Source organism: Phyllobates terribilis, unplaced genomic scaffold (genome assembly GCF_046119375.1).
Source record: "Phyllobates terribilis strain yellow unplaced genomic scaffold, ASM4611937v1 Scaffold_4__5_contigs__length_816908805, whole genome shotgun sequence".
NCBI classification, from domain to species: Eukaryota; Metazoa; Chordata; class Amphibia; order Anura; family Dendrobatidae; genus Phyllobates; species Phyllobates terribilis.
Genome location: NW_027362764.1, coordinates 585,856,435 through 585,881,668, shown reverse-complemented (window position 1 = coordinate 585,881,668; position 25,234 = coordinate 585,856,435). Strand labels below are relative to the sequence as shown.

Genomic DNA, 25,234 nt, shown 5'->3' with positions numbered 1-25,234 from the left:
GATGGCAGGAAGGAGAAATACAAACGGCTATCATGGAACTCAAAGTGGACAGACCTGTACTTGCAGCCATTTACACGGAGATGCCATTTACTTCTCTTTCTTATTGTGCTCATACTCTTTAAAACGAACCTCCACCCCGGGACTGATAAGTACGAGCTATACATTTCTCATGTAAGCCATCCTACATGATGCCTTCCTTTTGTCTCCTGCACCATCCAATCAGCGTTTCTTTCCTCCTGCTTCCAATATGGCTGCTGCAGTGGTGAGCCTGAACCACTCCTCTCCTGCCTTTCCTGTGCTAGGGGATAGGAAACGCAGGGAAGGCATGATATAGACTCACCACTGCACTCCCTGTGCCACTGCAGCAGCCATATTGGAAGTGGTAGGAAAAGAACGCAGATCTCAACAGAGGAGGTAGCTGGAGGCAAAAAGATGGCACCAGAAAGAGTGACTACACCTGATAAATGTATTATAGTCTCTGTTTATGTTTTTCTCTGAACCATTCCAGCGTTGCAGAGAAAACAATTTAAAGATCTGGCTAGGGATAATAGGCAGAGATGAGATTAGCCTGTCACCACCTAGGCATCGTCTTTCTCCATCACTGCTTACAATTGACAGGTCTCTTTCAATGTACTGACGAGACTGGACTAGTCTTGTCCCCGACTGGATCTTTAAACTATGTATTCTATGAAACACTGGAGCATGTCAGAAAAAAACATACCTGGATGCAATTGTGTAACCATGCTATGATTCCTGCTCCCTGTGGTTTGACAGGTTCCCTTTAAACTTTGTTCAGATGATCATTTGAGGTCCTTAAGGTTAAATGCAGGAAATCAGCCAAATTGCTAAACATTAATCATAGACAATCCCTCCCAGAATATGGAACCTGACTCTGCTCTTGGCTGCACTGGCATATAGTTGATTTTCAGGAGGAAGCCACGGAAAGACTAGAATTTGCTTTACAGTGGCCACAGGATGGGAAATGTAGCATTACAATTATGGCCATTCTAATAAATAGCTATTGACTACAAGGACACGGTAGCAGAGTCCAGATTGGCTCTCTGCCGGACTAAGTTTACTCCTGCTACCAACCTAATGGTAGAAACTGAACTTAGAGAATAAAGATAAATCTCTATTTACACTTCAGCATTTCACAAGTGTATCCTGTTTTTTTCCAGCCCTGTAGTGTATTGTGCCTATCACAGACAATTTCCTTTCTAAAACTATTGTAACAACTTTAGCTTTAAATGGAACCTCTCAGCTGAAAAAACGCTATTAACCTGCAGATATGGGGTTAATCTGTCGGTGCCTGCATTTAGCTGAATGCTGCGGGAACAAAATTAACTTTATTCCCCCGGCAATGTTCTAGTTTCAGTAATGGGGGTCGGTGCTGGCGCCGGTTTTGTCACCCCTCTGAGTATACAGAGCAGCGGTTGTATTGGCGCCCCCCACAATAACTGACACTGGCTCTGCATTACGGCCTTCTGTCAGTCAGGACCGGGGGCAGCGCCGTCCCCGTGACTTAAACCCGAACGCTGCTGGGGGGGAATAAAGTTCATTTTTTTCTCCCTGCAGTGTTCTGCTAAGTGCAGGCGCCGGGCAGCATAATAACGCTATTAACCTGCAGATTAACCTCATATCAGCAGGTTATTAGCGTTTTTTCTGGTGACAGGTTCCCTTTAACTGAAGTTGATTTTAGGTATGAGCTGTTGTAGAATATTCTGGAACTCAATCTGAAATTTGTTTCATGGTGTAACGGGTCTGGGAGGTGGAACCTCAGAGCAACTATACAAAGGGGCAGTCCTTGTAAGGAAGCAGGTGGCTCCCAGGGAAGGCGGGCAGGCAGTCACGGCAAGTGACAGGGACAGTCTCTGGGTAGAAGGGCAGGAGGTCACGGCAAGTGACGGGGACAGTCTTTTGACAGGCGGATGATCACGGCAAGTGACAGCAGGGTAAGAGTCTCTAGACAGGCAGGTGGTCACGGCAAGTGACGGCAGAGCCTCCAGGTAGGCTAGCAGGCAGGTAGCAGGTGGGCGCTCCCAGGTGAGCAGGCCAGAGTCTCTGGACAGGTGGGTGGTCACGGCAAGTGACGGCAGAGCCTCCAGGTAGGCTAGCAGACAAGTAGCAGGTGGTCGCTCCCAGGTGAGCGGGCAAGAGTCTCTGGACAGGCAGGTGGTCACGGCAAGTGACGGCAGAGCCTCAAGGTAGGCTAGCAGGCAGGTAGCAGGTGAGCGCTCCCAGGTGAGCGGGCGAGAGTCCCTGGACAGGCAGGTGGTCACGGCAAGTGACGGCAGAGCCTCCAGGTAGGCTAGCAGGCAGGTAGCAGGTGAGTGCTCCCAGGTGAGCGGGCGGGCAGATCCATAGACAGACTGACAGGTGTTGGAAGGCAGACTGTCGGACCGCAGGAATACAAGCAGATAGACAGGAATCAGGTAGGTATTAAGTAGAGATCTGGCAGGTAACTGGTAACGGAACCTGAGGGCTGAAGCAGAGTTGAAAGGCTTCGCAACAACATTGCTCGGGCACCTCCATTTTGGAGAAGGTGCCTTATATATGGTGAGGTCCTCCGGCCATTGGCCGGGGACTCCTTAGGACGGCGCGCGCGGCCCCTTTAAGAGAGGGGGAGCGCGCGCGCGCACCCTAATCACAGAGGCCGGGAAGCAGCGCGCGCTGCCAGCAGAGCGGGAGGAAGACGCCGGGCACGGAGCGGAGAAGTGAGGGGAACGGCGTCCCTGCCTAGCAGGAGGCAGGGACGCCGACGCTACAGTACCCCCCCTTTAGGCCCCCCCTTTTTTAGGCCAGAGAGAAATTTATCAAGGATGAGAGGGGCATGGATGTTCTCCCGGGGCTCCCATGTTCTCCCCTCAGGACCAAACCCCTTCCAATCCACTAGAAAAAAGGACTTTCCTCTTACCCTTTCTGGTGGCCAGAATGTTCTCTACCTCAAACTCGTTTTCAGCGGAAACCGGAGCAGGAGGCGTACCTGTAGACTTGGAAAAAGAGTTAAGTACCACGGGTTTGAGTAGAGATACATGGAAGGAGTTAGGAATCCGCAAATTGGCCGGGAGTTTCAATTTATAGGCCACCGGGTTGATTTGTTTGATAACTTCCAGTGGACCGATGAACCGAGGCCCTAACTTGTAGGAAGGAATCTTGAGCCGGACATATTTGGACGAGAGCCAGACCTTATCTCCAGGACGGAATTATGGTGGATCCAGACGTCTTTTGTCAGCCTGTTTTTTCATCCGCTCGGATGACTGAAGAAGTGCGGATCTGGTACTTTCCCAAATGGAGGAAAATTCGTTAACGAGAGATTCCGCAGCCGGATTGTCCACCGAGGTGGAGACGGGAAACGGGATCCGAGGATGCTGACCGAAGACTACAAAAAATGGGGATTTGGAGTAAGATTCGCTCACGTGATTATTGTAAGAAAATTCGGCCCACGGTAAAAGATCCACCCAGTTGGAATGGTGAGCATTAACAAAGTGCCGGAGGTAACTGGTTAAAATTTGGTTGATCCGTTCTACTTGGCCATTGGACTGTGGGTGATAAGCAGAAGAAAAGTCCAAGGTGACCCCCAGCAGTTTACACATGGCTCGCCAAAAACGAGAGGTGAACTTAACCCCTCGGTCGGACACGATGTGGAGAGGAAGACCATGAAGACGGAAGACATGATGGATAAAGTCTTTAGCTAACTCTGATGCAGATGGGAGACCCGGCAGGGGAATAAAGTGAGCCATTTTGGAAAAGCGGTCAGCGACCACCCATATGACCGTACAACCGGCAGAGACAGGGAGGTCCGTTATAAAGTCCATAGCTATATGCTGCCACGGGGCAGCAGGTACAGGAAGAGGAAGGAGACGGCCGGCTGGCAGATGTCCCGGAACCTTGTTGCGGGCGCAGGACACACAGGCTGAAACAAAGTCTATTACGTCCTTGTGCAGGGTAGGCCACCAGTAATGCCGGGTAATAAGCTGGAGGGTCTTTTTCTGACCAGCGTGGCCAGCTAGCTTGGATGAGTGTCCCCAGTGTAGAACCTTCTCACGATCAGGTACAGTTACGAACGTCTTACCGGGTGGAAGACGATTTAGATTCACGGGGGCCACCTGCATTACTTTGGCGGGGTCGATGATGTGTTTAGGCTCCTCCTCAAGATCAGAGACCAAAAAGGATCGGGATAAGGCATCAGCTTTGATGTTTTTGTCAGCCGGGCGAAAATGAAGAATGAAATTAAAGCGGGCGAAGAACAAGGACCACCGGGCTTGGCGCGGGTTAAGTCTCTGGGCACTCTGGAGGTAAGCCAAGTTCTTGTGGTCCGTGTAAATTATTACCGGGTGAAGAGCCCCCTCGAGCAGGTAACGCCACTCCTCCAGTGCCAGCTTAATGGCCAACAATTCTCGGTCTCCTATAGAATAATTGCGCTCAGAAGAGGAGAAGAGTTTGGAGAAGAAGCCGGAGGTTACCATTCTTCCGGAAGACGACTTTTGGGTAAGTACCGCTCCGGCTCCGGAGGAGGAAGCGTCGACTTCTAGGAAGAATTGTTTGTTGCCGTCCGGACGATGCAGCACAGGGGCGGAGGAAAAAGCTTGTTTTAAGGAAAGGAAGGCCTCCTCTGCTTCGGGCGGCCATTCTCTGGGATTAGCGCCCTTACGGGTGAGCGCCGAGATAGGGGCAGTCCGGGAAGAGAAGTGCGGAATGAAGAGGCGGTAGTAGTTGGCGAAGCCCAGGAACCGCTGAATAGCCTTCAACCCCTCTGGTCGGGGCCACTTCTGGATGGCAGACGGTTTCTCAGGATCCATTCGTAGGCCGGTCTGAGAGATTATGTAGCCCAGAAACGGAAGCGAGGTCTGCTTAAAGAGGCACTTCTCATATTTAGCGTAGAGGTGGTTCTGCCTGAGTCTGAGCAGGACCTGACGAACGTCCCTCCGGTGAGTGAGAAGATCTGGAGAGAAGACCAAGATGTCGTCCAGGTACACCACCACGCAGGAGTAGAGAAGGTCACGGAAGATGTCATTGACCAACTCTTGAAAGATTGAAAGACGGCGGGAGCGTTACAGAGAACGAAGGGCATTACAAGGTATTCATAGTGGCCGTCCCGGGTGTTGAATGCCGTCTTCCATTCATCCCCCTGACGGATACAGACCAGATTATACGCCCCACGGAGGTCCAGCTTGGTGAAGATTCTAGCCCCCCTCAGACGGTCAAATAATTCAGAAATGAGCGGAAGGGGGTATTTATTTTTCACTGTGATCTGGTTAAGGCCTCTATAGTCTGTACAGGGACGGAGTGAGCCGTCCTTCTTTTTGACGAAGAAGAAGCCTGCTCCCGCCGGGGAGGTAGATTTCCGGATAAATCCCCGGGCCAGATTCTCCTCAATATATTCAGACATGGACCGGGTCTCCGCAGCGGACAAAGGGTAAATACGCCCACGGGGAGGAGTAGCACCGGGCATCAGGTCGATTGGGCAGTCGTATGGTCTATGAGGGGGTAATGTCTCTGCTTCTCTTTTATTAAAGACGTCCGCAAAGACCAATAGGGAACCGGTAGGCCGGGTAGATTGGCTGGGGTAGGAGAAGGACGAGCAGGATGAACGGGAACTAAACAAGTCTTATGGCAGTCCTGTCCCCAGCGAAGAACTTCTCCGGTCTGCCAATCAAGCACGGGTGCATTTCTCTGGAGCCAAGGTAGGCCTAGCAAGAGGGCGTGAGAGAGTCCAGGCAGAACATGGAAGAAGATGCTCTCAGAGTGCAGCATTCCCACCTGCAGAGTTATGGATTCGGTGATGAGTTGGATGGGATGTGGTAAGAGGCCCCCATCCACGGCGGCGACAGATAAGGGTACAGCCAGAGGTTTGGTGGGAATGCGGTATTTCTCTACCAGAGACTGAGAAATGAGATTTCCGGCAGCTCCAGAGTCAAGTTGAGCCAGTTCAAAATAACGGTTCTCCCCGCAGATGATAGAGACCGACAGCATTAGAGATGGAGAGGGTTAGGGCGACCTCTCTGAGCGATCCTTGACACAGGCGTTTCCCGACCTCTCTGGGCAGGAACGGATCCGGTGCTCCTTACTGCCACAGTAGAAGCAGCTCCCCTCGGCACGGCGTAATTCTTGACGGGTCTTGACCATCTTGGTCTGGTCGACCTGCATAGGCTCGGGTGAGTGCGCCGGCGGAGTAACGGAGGAAGTGACGGGTCTCTGGAAGGTAGGGGCAAGGCGTGGGAACCTCCTCTCACGGGTGGCCTCTTTGGTGCTCTCCTGGAACCGGATGTCAATCCAGGTGGCAAGTGTAATTAAGTCGTCGAGAGTGGTAGGAATGTCCCGACCAGCGAGTTCATCTTTAATACGGCCGGACAGACCCTCTCAGAAGATGGACACCAGGGCGTCGTTATCCCAGGCAAGCTCCGAAGCAAGAGTACGGAACCGTATGGCATATTGGCCCACGGTGAGACTTCCTTGGCGTAGGCATAACTGAGATGAAGCGGATGCGGTCCTCCGTCCTGGTTCGTCGAAGACCTTCCGGAAAGCCGAGAGAAAGGCTGGCAGGTTGGACACCAGGGGGTCTCCTCTCTCCCATAGAGGATTTAGCCAAGCCAGCGCCTCCCCCGTGAGATGGGACATGATGAAGGCTACTTTGGCTCGGTCAGTGGAAAACTGGTGTGCCAACAGTTCGAAGTGCAGAGTGCACAGGTTAATGAAGCCCCGTGCCTGACCGGGATCTCCACCAAAACGAGGCGGGGCGGTGAGGCGGGGACCGGGAAGAGATGCCATGGAATTGATGGGCAGCGACGCTGCCGGGGTAGGAGTCGTGCGACTGGAAGCAGGTCCCGAAGAGGTAGTCAGTGTGTCCTGGCGGGAGTTAACACTACGCAGGTGGCTCAGGATGGACTCCTGTTGGGACCTCTGACGGGAAAGTTCATGACATAGGTCCGAGAGCGAGGGAGCTTGGGTGCCACCGGGTTCCATGGCCCGAGCAAACTGTAAACGGGTCTGGGAGGTGGAACCTCAGAGCAACTACACAAAGGGGCAGTCCTTGTAAGGAAGCGGGTGGCTCCCAGGGAAGGCGGGCAGATAGTCACGGCAAGTGACAGGGACAGTCTCTGGGTAGAAGGGCAGGAGGTCACGGCAAGTGACGGGGACAGCCTCTGGGTAGAAGGGCAGGAGGTCACGGCAAGTGATGGGGACAGTCTCTTGACAGGCGGATGATCACGGCAAGTGACAGCAGGGTAAGAGTCTCTAGACAGGCAGGTGGTCACGGCAAGTGACGGCAGAGCCTCCAGGTAGGCTAGCAGGCAGGTAGCAGGTGGGCGCACCCAGGTGAGCAGGCAAGAGTCTCTGGACAGGCGGGTGGTCACGGCAAGTGACAGCAGAGCCTCCAGGTAGGCTAGCAGACAAGTAGCCGGTGGTCGCTCCCAGGTGAGCGGGCAAGAGTCTCTGGACAGGCAGGTGGTCACGGCAAGTGACGGCAGAGCCTCCAGGTAGGCTAGCAGGCAGGTAGCAGGTGAGCGCTCCCAGGTGAGCGGGCGAGAGTCCCTGGACAGGCAGGTGGTCACGGCAAGCGACGGCAGAGCCTCCAGGTAGGCTAGCAGGCAGGTAGCAGGTGAGCGCTCCCAGGTGAGCGGGCAGGAGTCTCTAGACAGGCAGACTGTCGGACCGCAGGAATACAAGCAGATAGACAGGAATCAGGTAGGTATCAAGCAGAGATCTGGCAGGTAACTGGCAGGTAACTGGTAACGGAACCTGAGGGCTGAAGCAGAGTTGAAAGGCTTTGCAACAACATTGCTCGGGCACCTCCATTTTGGAGGAGGTGCCTTATATATGGTGATGTCCTCCGGCCATTGGCCGGGGACTCCTTAGGATGGCGCGCGCGGCCCCTTTAAGAGAGGGGGAGCGCGCGCGCCCTAAGCACAGAGGCCGGGAAGCAGCGCTCGCTGCCAGCAGAGCGGGAGGAAGACGCCGAGCACGGAGCGGAGAGGTGAGGGGAACGGCGTCCCTGCCTAGCAGGAGGCAGGGACGCCGACGCTACACATGGACTCCACCGATATAATTAAAACAAGGAATGGGACCCAATTTTTCAAAGATTTATTGCAGGTATGGTGGAATCTGTAGAATGAGAATGGAGCTAAGTGCTATATGGAGTTAATATTAACACAGGTGGCCTACAGGTGCATGGATATGGTAGTTCAATAATATATTAGACACAGGAACCTTTCTTCTGCTGGTTTATTAAAAATAAGGCATAAACCACTGCAGGTTCAGCAAAACAAACACGGCCCTTCTGGCATAATGGAAAAACAAAAGATAATGTGTATCACAGTCCATGTGGCTGTGGGGATCCACCCGCTAGAAATACAACAGCTGGGTTTAGTACAGTTTAACACAAACACTTCTCTGGAGCGGTCGCCTCCAGACACACCGAACACTGAATGACTCAGAAGGCTGACTATTTATAACTTGTACCACACCCTGGGGTGGAGATATGGTGAGTAGCTGTCCTGCCCATCTCTTACAACTACTCACAAAAAAGCCCAACCCTGTCATGGCCGATTAACCCCTGAGCACATAACATGCTGCAGAGAAACGTCTGGGCTTTCACATTACGGAAGATAGCAATCTTTGTGATACATATCTCCCCACACATACATTGCCAGTGACCTTGTCACAATATATATATACTCTTGGCATTCTCTTGATGAACTTCAAGTGGTAGTCACCGGAAATGGTCTTCCAACAATCTTGAAGGAGCTCCCAGAGATGCTTAGCACTTGTTGGCCCTTTTGCCTTCACTCTGCGGTCCAGCTCACCCCAAACCATCTCAATTGAGTTCATGTCTGGTGACTGTGGAGGCCAGGTCATCTGGCGTAGCACCCCATCACTCTCCTTCTTGGTCAAATAGCCCTTACACAGCCTGGAGGTGTGTTTGGGGTCATTGTCCTGTTGAAAAATAAATGATGGTACAACTAAATGCAAACCGGATGGAATAGCATGCCGCTGCAAGATGCTGTGGTAGCCATGCTGGTTCAGTATGCATTCAACTTTGAATAAATCCCCAACAGAGTCACCAGCAAAGCACCCCCACACCATCACACCTCCTCCTCCATGCTTCACGGTGGGAAGCAGGCATGTAGAGTCCATCCGTTCACCTTTTCTGCATCACACAAAGACACGGTGGTTGGAACCAAAGATCTCAAATTTGGACTCATCAGACCAAAGCACAGATTTCCACTGGTCTAATGTCCATTCCTTGTGTTCTTTAGCCCAAACAAGTCTCTTCTGCTTGTTGCCTGTCCTTAGCAGTGGTTTCCTCGCAGCTATTTTACCATGAAGGCCTGCTGCACAAAGTCTCCTCTTAACAGTTGTTGAAGAGATGTGTCTGCTGCTAGAACTCTGTGTGGCATTGACCTGGTCTCTAATCTGAGCTGCTGTTAACCTGCGATTTCTGAGGTTGGTGACTCGGATAAACTTATCCTCAGAAGCAGAGGTGACTCTTGGTCTTCCTTTCCTGGGGCGGTCCTCATGTGAGCCAGTTTCCTTGTAGCGCTTGATGGTTTTTGCAACTGCACTTGGGGACACTTTCAAAGTTTTCCCAATTTTTCGCACTGACTGACCTTCATTTCTTAAAGTAATGATGGCCACTCGTTTTTCTTTACTTAGCTGCTTTTTTCTGTCCATAATACAAATTCTAACAGTCTATTCAGTAGGACTATCAGCTGTGTATCCACCTGACTTATGCACAACACAACTGATGGTCCCAACCCCATTTATAAGGCAAGAAATCCCAGTTATTAAACCTGACAGGGCACACCTGTGAAGTGAAAACCATTTCCGGTGACTACCTCTTGAAGCTCATCAAGAGAATGCCAAGAATGTGCAAAGCAGTCATCAAAGCAAAAGGTGGCTACTTGGAAGAACCTAGAATATAAGACATATTTTCAGCTGTTTCACACTTTTTTGTTAAGTATATAATTCCACATGTGTTAATTCATAGTTTTGATGCCTTCAGTGTGAATGTACAATTTTCATAGTCATGAAAATACAGAAAAATCTTTAAATGAGAAGGTGTGTCCAAACTTTTGGTCTGTACTGTATATATACATGCAATGCAGTAAAAGTGAAGAGAAGAAAACAAATCATTTTTCCCGCAGCCCATAAGACGTGCAGTAGGCACTTGTTCTATGCGCTGTGGACTGCAATATCACCAGAATATTGAGGTCATCACGGCGCTGAAGAGCAGACACTACTCATGTTGATAAACTTGTCACTGACATTCATTAAGAGAGTGCTTGAGACACTTTTGATACACACAGTTCTATTTCTTTTGAGCTTTGTGACACTCTACTCCCTATTTTGTTTCCTAGGGTAGAATTGAGTGCTCAGTACACCCATACATGCAAAAATGCAAAAAGAACCTTTTCTATTGATCAAGTTCAGCCATTTTCATCATTCAGCTAGTGCATTACAAAGGATAGTGCAAAATTGATTTAATATAGATCTTCATACAATCTTATGGTGGGTGATCTGATTCCAGTTTTATAGAACTGAAATAGGTGGTCCGGGTCTTGCAGCTGTAATTTAAAGAGTCTGTCAGCACAATATGACTGTTCTTACCAAGCACAGACGCTGAGTGCACCCTTGGAGTTGCCAAGCAGTTAAGCGCACCTTCCCACCTACTGGTTTTCCATCTGTCTCTGGTCTCCTCTTCCTTGATTGACAGATCAGATCCAGTGGAGGGCAGAGATAGATGGAAAACAAGTAGGTGGAAAGATGCACTGAAGTGTTTGGTCATGACAAGGGTGCACAGAGCGCCTGTGTTTGGCTTGAACAGTCATTTTGTGCTGACAGACTCCCTTTTAATGTGCTGTTTTATGGTTGTATATGAACTTTATTAGCATGTGTCAGTAAGTGTGGTGTGTGAAGAAAGGGCATATAGTTTTTGCTTTGTTCACCTTGCTGAATAGTGTGTGGATCGGATAGTTTGCTCTTTGTACTGTGGAAGTGGCAGATAATGCCGTAAAGCAGATGCATCACTTCTACTGTCTCAGGCATAAACTCTTTGCTAATACAACATATGTACTTAAAAATGATAAATATTTTTCGTGTTTGCTGCGTTTGATGGTTTGTTATGTGTCCAGCAGGACTGCGGTATAGGATACTATTTCATTTTATTAACCTCCTTACATTCACACCATTCCCGAACAGTATTAATGTGAAAACTATTTTACGACGAAAAATGGGTAGGCTAGTTTAAGTACTTAACATTTTATTGAAATTTAATTGAATAGTTAAGGGGTGATTAAAAATCTGAAATTAAGACTCTTTAGGAATTAACAACGTCCATTAAGCTGCAATGGGGCCGTTCACTAACCGTGCTCACACAGAATGGGAGATTTAAAATTACATAGGAGTCAAATTAATGAAAATCTCTGTTTATTCTTGTGAGGCTTTGTACTGGCGAGCTGTAAATAACCTTAAGCCATTTATAACATCCATCATGGAGGATTTTGCTATAAATGAGCGAGATGAAGCTTGATGGATGACCATGTGACCTGAAGGAGATACTGGGATGGATGTGTATTGGAACGAGCATGCAGTTACCTAATAATTTATGTAAAATATTTATCCGGATAGGTCAGTTGTCGGCATAGATTGAAGTCTGAATCCTATTTGCAGAATTAATGTTTCTGAGCCAAACTTATTGTAACTAGCTCTGTATAGATCTCTCCCGTGTATGCAATTCCCTAATGTTTGCATGCGCCCTTTGACAATGATAGAATTCATCTACCATTATTATGGTTTGTGACTGTATTCTTTTCACCCTTTCTCCTCAAAATTATAGGTACAGTTTATTCAGAAGACAAGATACAGACAAGTAAAAGTAAATATTTACATTTTTTTATTGTTATGCCACAGACACATTCAGTATATTTCATTCATGAACATTAAAAGGGCAGTTAGGTTATGTTCACACGTCGCGTTTTTGATACTTTTTTTTTTTTGCTGCTTTTTCTATTCAAATTAAAACCTGCTTTTTACAGTACCAGCAAAAGCTATGAGATTTCAGAAATCTCATGCACACACTTGTTTTTTTTTCCTGACTGGATTTGAGAACTGCAGCATGTCACTTCTTTCAGCGTTTTTTCACCCATAGAAAGTAATAAGAAATTGCAAAAACGCAGCAAAAATGTTGCCATCAGTTTTTGCAGCATTTTTAGTGAAAAAAAACACAGGTACAGCAGGATGTGAAATCCATTTATTTTTGTGATTTTTACCAAGCTTAAATCAAAATATCTTGGTGTCCTCACAGTATTAGTACAGTTTAATTAAATTAGTAATATGTGTTAAAGTAAACAAAGCCTGACCATTTCAATGGCCGACCAATGGGTAAAAGAAAACAATGTCTGACTGATGTGTGAAATTGAACAATACCTGACCAACTCAATGTACCTACCAATGTGTAAAAGTAAACAATGCCCGACCAACTCAATGCACTGCCAATGTGTAAAAGTAAACAATGCCCGACCAACTCAATGCACTGCCAATGTCTTAGGTAAACTATTCCTGACCGATTCAATTCTCCCCTGCTGTTTTTACATTTGCAATGGTATATTTTTTTCATGAACTCATGTGAACTTTTTGTTCAGAATAGTCACTATTTTTTCAGACATAAAAAAACTTTTTCCACTCAATAATTTGATCAAATTGCCCTTTTATCCCAAAATGTTTTATGGTTTCACATATGTCTTGCATTGGTGTCCTTACACCTTATATTATTCATGCATGTATGGTGAAAGCAAAGCTGAACTTTGGGACCCTGAAAAAGGCAGCAAAAATGCAGCAAGAAAAGCGGCAAAAAAGCCATCAAAACTTGCTTTTTGTCTGCAGGTTTTTTTCGGCCAGGAGATCAGGTTTTGGCTGCAGAAAAAAAGCAGTAAAGAAACAATGTGTGGACATAGCCTTAAACTTTCAAAAAATTTTTGGACCTGCTATAACACGTCTGAAGTTTTAATTGGAGGGGTTCTGGGTCCTAGATCCCAAGTGTCAAACATGCTTAGGCATCCGTTGGGGTTTTGAGACCCAGACCCTCGCTCGTCAAAAGTTTCGACATGAGACTATAACTTGTCAAAAGTGTTCTTAAAGTTTAGTTACCCTTTGACTCTATTATCAATACAAAACGAAAAGTGGCTACAGCAAGACTAAAGCATATTGATATAATCACTATAAAGTACACCCATAATTCCTGTGGGGAGATGGAGGAGGACGAGTCATGATTTAAGGTTCACCTTAGTTTAAAAAAAAGCCTTCTGATATGTCTAAGTGGTGTTTTCATGTGCTGAGACTCTTGCTGAGTGCTAGAATGGAGGAAGAGATGAAAAATGTCAGTCATAGCTAAAATGGCAGAGCTTTCAACTGAAAGCTCCTACGCCTGCTTTACAGTGATCGGTATGATATAATATGTTAGTCTGATATGTCTGAACTTTTTTGGAAATGGCAGGTACTCTTTAATATGTCAAATATGGAAGTTATCTGTCTGGAGTAGATCTTATCAGGAATTGTGTTTAAGGCTGCGTGCCCACGATGCGTTTTTCAAGCGTTTTTGCTGCGGAATTTGCGCAGCGTAAACGCTTGTAAAACGCTTGGTAATCCGCCCCCCATGACAATCCGCACTTTCAATGCCCATGCTGCGGAATTTTCCACAGCGTTATTGATGTGCGGAAAAATCCGCAGCATGTCCATTATTTGTGCGTTTACGCATGCGGAATTGCCTTCTTCAATGCATTAAAAAACGCAAGGCAATTCCGCATGTCCAAAACGCTTCAAAAACGCGCGAAAAACGCGTGTGAAATTCCGCATGCATTTTTCCAGGCAAGGACATGCAGAAATGAAGCGGAAATTTTCCGCTTCATTTCTGCATCGTGGGCACATAGCCTAAAGTGGATTTATCAGCAGAGGATGCCGGCTCTGGCTTATCTTCTGACAGAGCAAAGAATAACGCATATTTAAATCCAATATGCCCCATCGTCAGTGACCCTAACAAGTATCGGGGACTTCCAAACACAATAGAATGTCAGAAATCACCGGAACTGCCAACTTTTATTTATTGTGTATCGGCTACTCAAACTTAAAGTGGTATTCCCATCTCCAAGATCCTTTCCCAATATGTAGTAGGTGTAATAATAATATTAGCAAATACCTTTAATTAGAAATATAGTTCTTCTGATTCGCTATGTCGCTTACCCCATGTGTAGGGCATTGCAGTAGCTTAGGTATCCAAGGTTATGACCACTCATATAGTGACAGTTAGTTGTTAGTGGTCGTAACCATGGCTACCTAAGCTAGTGCAATGCCCTGCACATGGGGTAAGCGACATAGCGAATCAGAAGAACTATACTACATTTCTAATTGGAGGTATTTTCTAATAATATTATTATTATTATTACACCTATTGCATATTGGGGTAGGATTTAGGAGGTGGGAATACCACTTAAAGAATTACTCCCAATATTTCTTTTATTAGCTAAACCTATGTAAATGTCTATGTAATGCAATGAAAGTGCGTTAATATACTTACCAATCACCATCTTCGCTATTCTTCTCACTTACGTGAATTCTATTCCCGCTCACCGGATCACCCTGTGTTCTATGTGTGAATATATTGAGACTCGTTTTGACACTCCATAGACTTACATTGTAAAAGCCACTTAGACCCAGGTGTGAGCTGGCGGGTAGGAATAGAAGTCACGTGAGTGAGAAGAGGACCAGAGTAGCGCTGGAAACTGAGGAAGATGGCGATCGGTAAGTATAAGACACTTACAGTACATTACACATTCATTTCTTTTTTGCACTACAAGAACAATGCCATTTTTGACCATTAGCTGTGCCTGTTTTTTCCGCTCAGCTGTATCCACTTAAATGTGGATATGTTGCAATAATACACACAGACCATGGACAAAGGTGGCGCTGTTTCTATTAAAAAGAAAACCTGACTTTTTTAAAGTTTTGATCAACTGTTATTTCTTTCTGATAATTGCTAATGTTCGATCGTGCAGCCCCCACCATGTCCTGTTAAAACCATTATGCTACAGATACTGCCCGGTATTTCTTTAGTGCAGTTTGCAAATGCTACATACAGTGCTACTTTAATAAATAAAAGTTTAATGAATGAAACTCATTGATTCTGACGTAATAGCCTCACTTACATTTGTACAGGAGGGAGGTTTTATTTATAAAAAAGAGGCTTATATTGCTATTGAGTTTAAGCTTTAAGACTTGTGATGGGTCCTAATTCAGACTTTAATCTTTAGTGTCTATATCAAGAACCAGAGAAAGTAAAATGAGATTGATGTTCACGGTTTTAGACTGTTTGATGTAAAATGCTTTGAATGGAAACTTGAGATCTGTGCTCTTCTGACAATAAATTGCCATTTTACAGCTTTGGCTTAATAATCAAATTTGGTCACTTTTGGGCATTAGTGATTTGTAAATGAAACCTGTGTATCACTTGCCAACATGAAAATAACCATAATAGTTAATAACGTTACTGATCTGAGGATAAATATGATTAATATCTCACATATGCAATAGTGCGCATACCATAGAGGCAGCCAGGACGTCTGCAATAGGGAAATAAGGGGCTAGCCTTGATTAGCCATATTACTTACTTTAAACGAGTTGAGATTATGGGCAAAGAAGCCCAATTTTCCCTTTCCATGGTGTTAGATATGTAGTGTTGTCAGCCAGCACCAGATAGGGGCTCCATTTTAATCATTGCTATGCGAACTCTCTCCTTCATGTACTGTATATGCTTCTGCTCCCATTCCAGCACAATTCCTAGTTCCAGACCTATCCAGTGAGAGAACTGTTATCTTGAATATGCATGGATGTATGTTGCATGGATACATGTATGGTCATCAGTGTGTTTTGTAGGGTATCTAAGCCATATAAATAAATAAAAAGAAGCTTTTTATTGCTAAAAGTTTTGCAAAGATTAGATACTCTGGCCTTTTACTGTTGGTGTGATTTTTTTTAGGATCCACCATTCTACTGGGTCATTTCTTCAAAGTTTGTCTATGATCAAGGGAGTTAGTTTAGAGGGTACATGGAGCCATTTGCCTGTGTACACAGGCTTCCCCATTCCTCCTGTGCATGTACTGACTATACCAGAGATTATTAATTACATTTGAGCCAGCATTGCTTATATATGATCCAGACTTGGTGTATCATTTACTGGGTTTCTTGCTCGTAGCAGAAACCAAGAGTTAGAGTCCTTTCTATTATGTGCGTTTAGGAGCCCTCGATACTCATGAGCTGCTGGCTCCTTCACTTCCCGACACTGATAAACAGCTATTTACTTTGAGCATAGTATAGGTAGAAAGCTGTCAATCAGGAGCAGGAGTTGCCAGCTGCTCATGAATACCAGGACCATTTCTATCACATATATTTGCAATCAAAATTGTTTGACCCCATTGCAATTTAGGTATATTAGCCAAATTTACTAACTTTTTGCTGTTTTTTAATAAACCAATCAAACAAGAACAATTTAAATAGTTCAAAACAACCAATATGCCAAGTGATTTCTCCAACTTGATCAAAAAATACTGGGACATGGCAGAAAGAGGAAGCTATCACCTGCTGCCACCACATTTCTGAGGAGTTAGGTGGTCAAAAATCGTAGAATAGCTGTAAAAGACCTGCAGCGAGATTTGGTGGCAGCATTCACTGATGTTTCAGTATGCTCAATAAGAAGCATACTTAATGCTGAAGGTCTCCATGCCCAAACTCTAAAGCTGAGCAAAAAGATTTTCACTACTTTGGACCTGCGTTAAGTCTGGTCCTCTATGGAAGCTGGGCAAGGGAATACTTCACTCTTGTGGCAAGTATCCTTCCCCCCAGCATGTTGGGCATTTTGCATTTACTAGCTTCCATATAGCCATTACATCACAATGCATGTCATATATTGTATGAGGATTAGTGACTGGGGCCCTTTAGAGGTGATCAGGGTGCCAGGCTGAGTATGCCAGCTGCAGAAGTGAAGACTGCCCTGGTCCGGCTGCCATGGAGGGCTGAACTGGGTACCGGACCAAGATAGAGCAAATCTGTTTGCTCAACTCTTCTGAAACCAGCATAGAGACCTTCAGTATTTAATATGTGCAAACTGGAATCACAGTGCCTGCTACCACCACATTTTGCTGCATGTCTTTTGTAGTCCCTCCTAATGTTTTTGACCACTTGCACCCTCATGAATCTGGTGACAGCCAGTTATAGCTTTCTTTTTCTGCCATTTCCAGGTACTGTATTCATTGTTCTTTGTGTGGCATATTGTGTTGCATTTTGTAGAAACTGCTTTAAATATTAGTTGTGTACAGATATTTAAAAGTTGACTACATTATGCTCAAATCCATATAAATAAGCTATGGGAGTTTTGGGCTTCTTTTCTGTGCAGCAATGAATCAAAACTGGACTCTTTTGGACCTATGGAGGATCAGTAGAATTGTTGGAGGAGGCAGAGTAAAACATTAGCTGAAAAGAACACCCTGCCTATAGTGAAGCATGTCAGTTGCTTGGTGATGCTTTGGGGCTGCTTTGCTTCCTCCGGCACTTAGAAAAAGTAGCATGTGGAAGGCAAGATGGATTAAGTCATGTATCAAGAAATATTGGGTGTCACTTGACATCCCAATAGGACAATGATACTAAGCATACCACAAAGTCCATCAAGGCTTGATTTCAGAATTCCTGGAAGATGGTAGAGTGGCCACTACAGTTGTCTGATCTGAACTCCTAACAAAACCTTTTGTGAGTTTTGAAGAAGGCAATTTCTGCATGCAGATGTAAGAATATTAGTCAACTGCCCATGAGGAATGGGCAAAGATTTCTAAGGAACTTTGCCAGGAGCTGAAGTACGTCAATGTGTCATGTTTGCAGCAGGTCACAACAGCCAAAGGTGCTCTACGAAGTACTAAAAACGCTTGAATGAAGGTGTGGAATAATTCTGAGTCTGCGGTAGTCAGTAAAAGTGGTACTTTGTGTTGAATTTGGAGCAGCCACTTGTTATATTAGTTGTGTTGTGCTATTTAAATTGTACTCGTTCGATTGGTTTATTGCAAACAGCAGAAAGGTTGTAAATTTTGTTAATAAACCTAATTTGCAAAGGGAGTTGAATAATTTTGATTGCAACTGTAGATTTGATCAGAAGTGCTTGCAGTTAGCTTCCATATCCCATTGATTGTTTATTACACTCTTAGGGGTCCAGAAAAATGACATATAATTGTCTTCCTACTGAAGAGCTGGTTGTCACCAGATAAATAAAATAGCATCTCTACAAACCCAAAAACAAAAAAGATTTTGCCCCCCTAATTCTGCAGTTGCTATTTTGTTAGTGAAGAAAATTGACAGTAATCACCTACTCTTCAGTTTAGGATCCTGCAAAGCAACTCCCCATATCTCGGTTTCTTGTACCTTCTTATGACAAAGTGGCATAGGGTATTTTTTGCAGGCATTGTAGAATTTCAGTGGCGTTTTTGAGAGATGTTTACCTTTCATAAAGAGGGCATTAGAGTTGAGTAACTGTAAATCTAAGTAATAAAAAGTAAATACATTGCATTCCGGATATGTAGTAACCTGCTATATTTTAGTTCATTCACAATTCTTTTGGTTGCTATTAAAATCACTCAACAAGCCTCATGAAAAATCACATCCCTAATAGCTAAGAGATCCTCAAATGCTGTAGAATAAATACTGTTTGTTGCCTTTTCTTCAGAAACAGCCTGTTGAGGTAATTTGCATTCTGCTCCAGCCATATCGTTGAAAGTAGAGATGAGCTCATCTTTTAAAATTTGAATTCACTATCTTTGCTAAATTTTCCACAAAAATTTGATTAGCCGCAAATCGAAAGTACTTCAAAGCCTTCAATTGCCCTGAAAAGATGTGTATGATACTCAGAGGTCTCCTAGAACTGCATCCAATCAATTTCAAGCTCTCTAATGCAAACACAGCTTTAGTAATGTCAAATTGACTTCAACATACTTGGCTATCGATAGATGGATAGTAACCGGTGGTAACTAATTCTTTTCATTGCTGTGCTGTCATACACAATATCTCGACTGTTTGCTCTGTGTTTTTGGCATTTCTCTTTCTATCTCTATGGCTGTGAACTGCTGTATTCCCTGCATCTGCTTTTATACAGGCTATTATAGTCTCCTCTTGATTGGCTATGCTATACAATGTGATATCTGCAAAATATTATGGGGAAGCCTTACCTGAGGGCTATGTGAACTTTCTAAGGCTAATATAATCATAAATGTGTAAAATGGCCATTTTAAGTGATTTTCACAAAGTGAATTGTAAATTGTTCAACTATTCCTAAAAATTTGACTCAAACCAATTAATTTAACTCAAGTTAAACCCAGTTAAGACTAACAACCATAAGCCAATGTTGGCTTGCTTTTTTCCCAGAGTGCATCCTGGTGTCTTCCCTTTCATGCATACACACTGGCCAACCACATGGTGTAAAAGAAAAAGTGACTCATCAGTTCAGGTTCTCATGGTTCACTTCTGAGTATCATGTGCCCATAGTTGGCACTTTCGATAGTGTACAGCATAGGAATTCTGACCTGTCTGCAGCTATGCCGTCCCATACACAACAAGCTGTGATGCCTTGGATGTTTTTATGTCTTCTTATCGTATCATCAGCAGTATGTGTTACAGTATGTCTTTTTGGGACATCAGACCAGACACATTAGCCTGAACTTCCCACGCACATTGAAGAGAATCTGTCATCACATTAAACATATCTAAACTAATAATATGGGCATACAGGTTATAGACTGCTGAAGAGAGTGATACCTGTATGTCTCATATCAGATGCCTTGTTGAATCAGCTTTTATCTGTTTATGGAAATGACCTCTTGCAGGCAATGGGCAGGACCTTGCCGGGAAGATTATGCTGCCTCCACTTCATCTCATTATATCTTGCCTTCCATCAGCTTCATTTTGCTCCTGTGACTTTGGTTTCTTGAGAGGAAATCTCGCACAGGCGCATTACTGTTCTATTCTTTCCTCCGCAGTCTTCGATCCTTCTATGGGTACAGGCATCAAGTCCCTTTTGTGCAAGTGCCGTTCTTAGTGTTGAATGGCGCATGTCTAATCACGCTGGGAACGGCACCTGCGCAGAAGGCACTTGATGCTTGTGCCTATAGAAGGATGGAAGACTGTGGAGGAAAGAAGAGAACAGTAATGCGCACGTGCGAAATTGCCATATTAATAGTTTTGATATGTTAAATGTGGTGACAGATTGCCTTTAATGAGTCTTAGGCATCTATGACCACTTAGGGTATGTGCACACGATCCGGAGCCGCTGTGGGTTTGACGCTGTGGATTTATGCAGCGTCAAACCCTCAGCGGCCAGATGTTACAGCATAGTGGATAGGATTTCTAGAAATCCCATGTCCACTATGCGTCTCCGTGCACCTGCGGATCACCTGTGGAAACAAACATGAGGCGCGTTTTTGCAGACCGCAGCATGTCAATTTCTCTTGCGCGTCTACATGCGGGCTTTCCCCGTAGACCTAACCTTTATGAGGAAAGTCCGCAGGTGAGAAAAAAAATGGCGCCGCTCATTAGCATATTAAGCGGAAGCCATCAGCGGCTATTCCGCAGTGTCGGGGCCGGTCCGTATGCACAAGATGGTTTACCATGTCCATTTCTTATATCTTTTGGGGAAAAAAAATAAACACTGCATACTGGCAACACTCCCAAAAAACTTGTTTTGGAAAAGCTCTGATTCTTATATTTGCCTAATTTTTACAGCTTAAAACACCTCAAATTCAAAAACGGATTGTTCTCTTGCAATATATATCACCTCATTTTACAGGTACCATTGTAACTATATGGTAAAATGGACCAAGCTGGGGTAGGACGGGGGTGGAATGTGGGTATGATGCCGCAGCTCATCTAATTCATGACGAGCTGTGGTGTGACTTTCGTCAGAAATCTTACTCCAATCCTTGACGGGAATAAGACTTTTGGTGAGGCACATGAACACGCCAGCCACTTGTCAGACACTCCTGATTCATTAAGAGGTGTGTGCAGTTTTGATGAAATGGTGACCAAGAAGGAAAAGTTGTGGAATTATAAAAATCACAGGATTAATAGACATGTTAATTATATGCAAGTGATGAAAAAATGGAAACAACATTTTCAAAGCATCTCGATTTATTTAGTATTGAGTATGAGCACTATGAGCAGAAATACACACGCCATTTTTAAACAACAGAGGGCTGCATGTTGCTTGTGCAACTGTAAACAGCCTGTGTGGCCCAAACGTGTTATCATGGCCCGCAGCGTCTCCGGACTTGTTTCCCATCGAGCACATCTGGAACGTCATTGGTCCTCAATTGCTGAGCTGTCAGCAGTGGATCTTGATGATTTACGTGCTCAAGTGCATTCAGTGCGGCAGGACATTCCTCAGACAACCATTAATAAACCTCATTGATCGCATTCCAAGGCATGTAATGCTGCGCATGGCGCCCATACTTTGTAATAACTAGATCGAGATGTTTTGAAAATGTTGTTTTTATTTATTCGGAATTTGCATTTCATCAACATGTCTACTGATCCTCTGATTTCCATAATTCCTCAACTTTTCCTTCTTGGTGTTGCAATTTCAATGTTGAGGGGTGTGTGTGTATATATATATATATATATATATATATATATATATATATATATATATATGGGTGTGTGAACATACACTTAACGTACTTAAAGTAATATGCTGAGACACACCTTATTATTTATTATGTTTTGATTATATAGCGCCATTAATTCCACAGCACTTTACAGACATTATCGGCGCTGTCCCCATTGGGGCTCACAATCTAGATTTCCTATCAGTATGTCTTTGAGAGTGGGAGGAAACTGGAGAACCCAGAGGAAACTCACTCACAAACCTTTTTTTTTTATTAGGAGTAGTATTGTAGCGTTGATATCTTTTTATCCATAAGCTCAGAGGGAACTACCATGTACATTGAGATGTAGAATGATAATCCCGTCTGTAGTGTCAGGATGTCAGCGTGCAGAATGTAACACTATTAAACAAACATATCGCAGGAATATTTTCTGACCCCGTTGCTTCCCCTGTATGTCGTGTGTAGTTCACTGCCGGTTTGATAAATGACCCTATAAATGTTTTTATTTCTCAAGGCATCCTTCAGTGGATTTTTAGAAGCCGTTTTCATTCCTAGTTGGGTTTAAAGAAAAACATGACCTTTCAGAGTTCTCCTATCAGAATTTATAATTTTGCATCTGTAAGCCCCCGCAAATACTGGGAATTGCAGCTCTGTAATTAATATGCTCAGAGGAGATACAATTTGCCCGTCTACTTATCTCAAGGTCATGGTCTAGGTGACAGAGATGGTGAGACATTAACTTACCAGTTCATCCTGATTGTATATCCCTTTTTTTGCTATTGTGTTTCCCAGTCTCACAGTGTGCTGTGGTTTTTGGAGAGTCACTATATATTTCCTATTATGTATTGAGATGTGCAGCATTACTGGTGCATTACATCATACATTTTATGATTCATTTACCATCTGTATGTCTTTTGCATTTTCTTGCTAAATGCGAATTGCATAAATCTTGCTTGTTAGTGTTTACTTTTCCCAACAAAGATATTTAAGATTGGAAGAACGAGTTGCTACTGTTATTGCTTTGTTCTGTCTTCATGTCTGAAAACGTTGCTTGATTTTTTTATTTTTTTTTGGCAAGATGCATCGTCACAGAATCTGCTCATTTCCAGTAATGGATTCTAGAGGAAAAGTTTGCCTCTTAATGTTTTTTTAAGGAGGCGTTTAAAAGTCCTATGGTTATAACGTGATTTTTTTTAAATGCAGGATTTTTCTTTTGCTTTGCTGAATGCTTTTTTGTCAGTGTGTCAGAGCCTCTCCTGGTATGTGATGGGGACCTGGTGCACATATACACCTTTTCAGTTCCACAGGGATAGGGCCAGATGGAAGAATTTGATTATCCAGCAGTAGAGGACCAACTGTTCAGTTGGATACAGAACCGGGAGAAAAGGGTTGAAGAGATCGAAAATGGCTGTTGTATGAGAAGCCAACAGTTTCCGAAGGGAACCAGGCAGGCACTGAGGTGTAGTAATGCAGAATCTCTTCCAAGTACCAGCTGGGGCTTTCAGAAACAGCTATCCCCATAGCAGACACTCTGCAGGCTCCAAGCAGCTTGACTTCACCATATGTGGAACTTTTTATTCCACATCTCCCTCCCTAGAGTACTGGGCCGCAGGGACCCCAAAGCAGGTGAATTGCTCATAATGCAGAGCAGTAAATCACCGGGTTAACATGGGAAGTCTGGATGGGGGAAATAGATGAGCAGGAGACTACTTTGGACTCCGAACGCTGGAGTCATTATCAAAAGTAGCAAAAATGAGCTACTGGCTAGAGCACTGAGCTATAATATCGCCCCTATTGTCTGCCCCGTCCTACAGACATGACCTTCATTCCAATCCCGTGTAAAATATTTGCAGCAGCGATACATCTGTCCGGTATGTTAAACTGCTAACTGTACATTTTATATTGTTGAAGAAATGTATCCTGAACTACAGATGGCATTGGACTGTAATACAATTGATGATTTCTGGCACAGAGATTCCTACATTCTCATTTCACGACAGAAAACAGTGCATCCCGGCCAGTCGCTGGAATCATTAGAAAGGGACTTGGAATTTAGTTTTATTTTTTTTCCGTTCTTATTCAGACCTGCAGAGCTCATTGAAGTGGATGGCTGTTCTCTTATTAGTGGAAATTGTACATTATACAGGCATGGGTAAATTAAAGGGGATTTTCTTAGAGTAGAATCTCTGCTGTCACTGAGCAGAGACATCGCTCAAATGCAATAGACATGTACTAGTTTATTCCGCCTTGCCTATGTATACTTGAATAATAAAAGTCAAGGTCCTGTCCATGTGTTGTTCCCTTGGCTGCTGTAATGTCTTTCATTGTTGCTTATGCAGCTCTCTAAGCTTATTGATAGGGGCCCAGAACAACATGAAGTGAGCTGTAAACATCATCATGGAAACAAAAAAAGAGCAACGCTTTCACATTTTTATCCTTAGTATTTATTTTGAAAAGTGCAATTTTTCCAGTAATGAAATAATAATAGTAATAATTAATTAATATTATTACTTAAATAATATTCATAATATCGCTTGCCGCTCACAGGCATCACGTGGCCCCGGCTGCACCCGGCTCTGACATCTGATGTCACGTCAAGTTCCGGCTGCATCCGGCGTGACTCAGTGCTACTCTCCACGGTGAGTGATGGGCTGTGGGCGGGGTTACCCCGCACGTCACACCCTCTCTTCATTCATTGGGAAAGCGCGTGGTGGATGCTGGGTGTGAAGCGCGGGGTAACCCCGACCACAGCCCAGCATCCACTGCGGGGACCGCGTTACTGATGTCACGCCTCACTTGACGTGACATCAGTGGAAGGAAGAGCCAGCTGTAGCCGGGGGTCACGTGATGCCTGTGAGCGGCCAGCGCCTTTCCCGCCACCCCCCCACTGCCACCACTATCTGCATCCTTGGGATGTGGACAGTGGTGAATACATTGGTGGAAGACGGCACCATTGGCTCCTTCTTCCACCAATCAGCGTGTCAGACAGCAGTCGAGATTATGTCATTTCATTGCTTCAGCTGTGCACTGTGAAGAGTCAGTGCATCGGAGACAGCAGAGCACCAGGGGAACGTCAGGGAGCTGAGTTTGTGTTGTTTGGTTTCATGTTTATGGGATGTTTACATGTATATAGGAGGCTATGTGGGGGCTCAATCTGTTTATAAGAGCTTATGTGGGGCTCATGCTGTATATACCTGGCTATTTGGGGGTTCATACTGTTTATAAAAGGCTATGTGGGGGCTCATACTGTAAATGGGAGGCTATATGGGGCTCATACTGTATATGGGAGGCTATGTGAGGGCTTACGCTGTATATAAGGAGGCTATATGAGGGCTCAAACTGTATATAGGAAGGTTATGTGGGGCTCATATTGTATATTTGAGGCTATGTGGGGTTCATTCTGTATATTGGAGGCTATGTGGGGCTCATACTGTATATTGGAGGCTATGTGGGGGCTCATGCTGTTTATAACAGGGTTTGTGTGGGCTCATACTGTATATTGGAGGCTACGTGGGGGGATCATACTGTATATAGGAGGCTATGTGGGGCTCGTG

At 44.7% G+C, this 25,234-nt stretch overlaps 1 protein-coding gene across 3 annotated transcripts in view; it reads left to right on the top strand.

Annotated features, from left to right (window-relative positions):
* Positions 1–25,234, top strand: part of ZNF521 (zinc finger protein 521) — a 477,609-nt gene that overhangs the window by 277,591 nt on the left and 174,784 nt on the right. For 2 of the 3 annotated variants that reach the window (XM_073679187.1, XM_073679190.1), the window contains one exon: positions 11,834–11,872. The exons of the other annotated variant lie outside the window; for it this stretch is intronic. In XM_073679187.1, the coding sequence (XP_073535288.1) occupies positions 11,834–11,872 (39 nt within the window). The remainder of the gene's footprint in view (positions 1–11,833; positions 11,873–25,234) is intronic. 3 annotated transcript variants of the gene reach the window in all.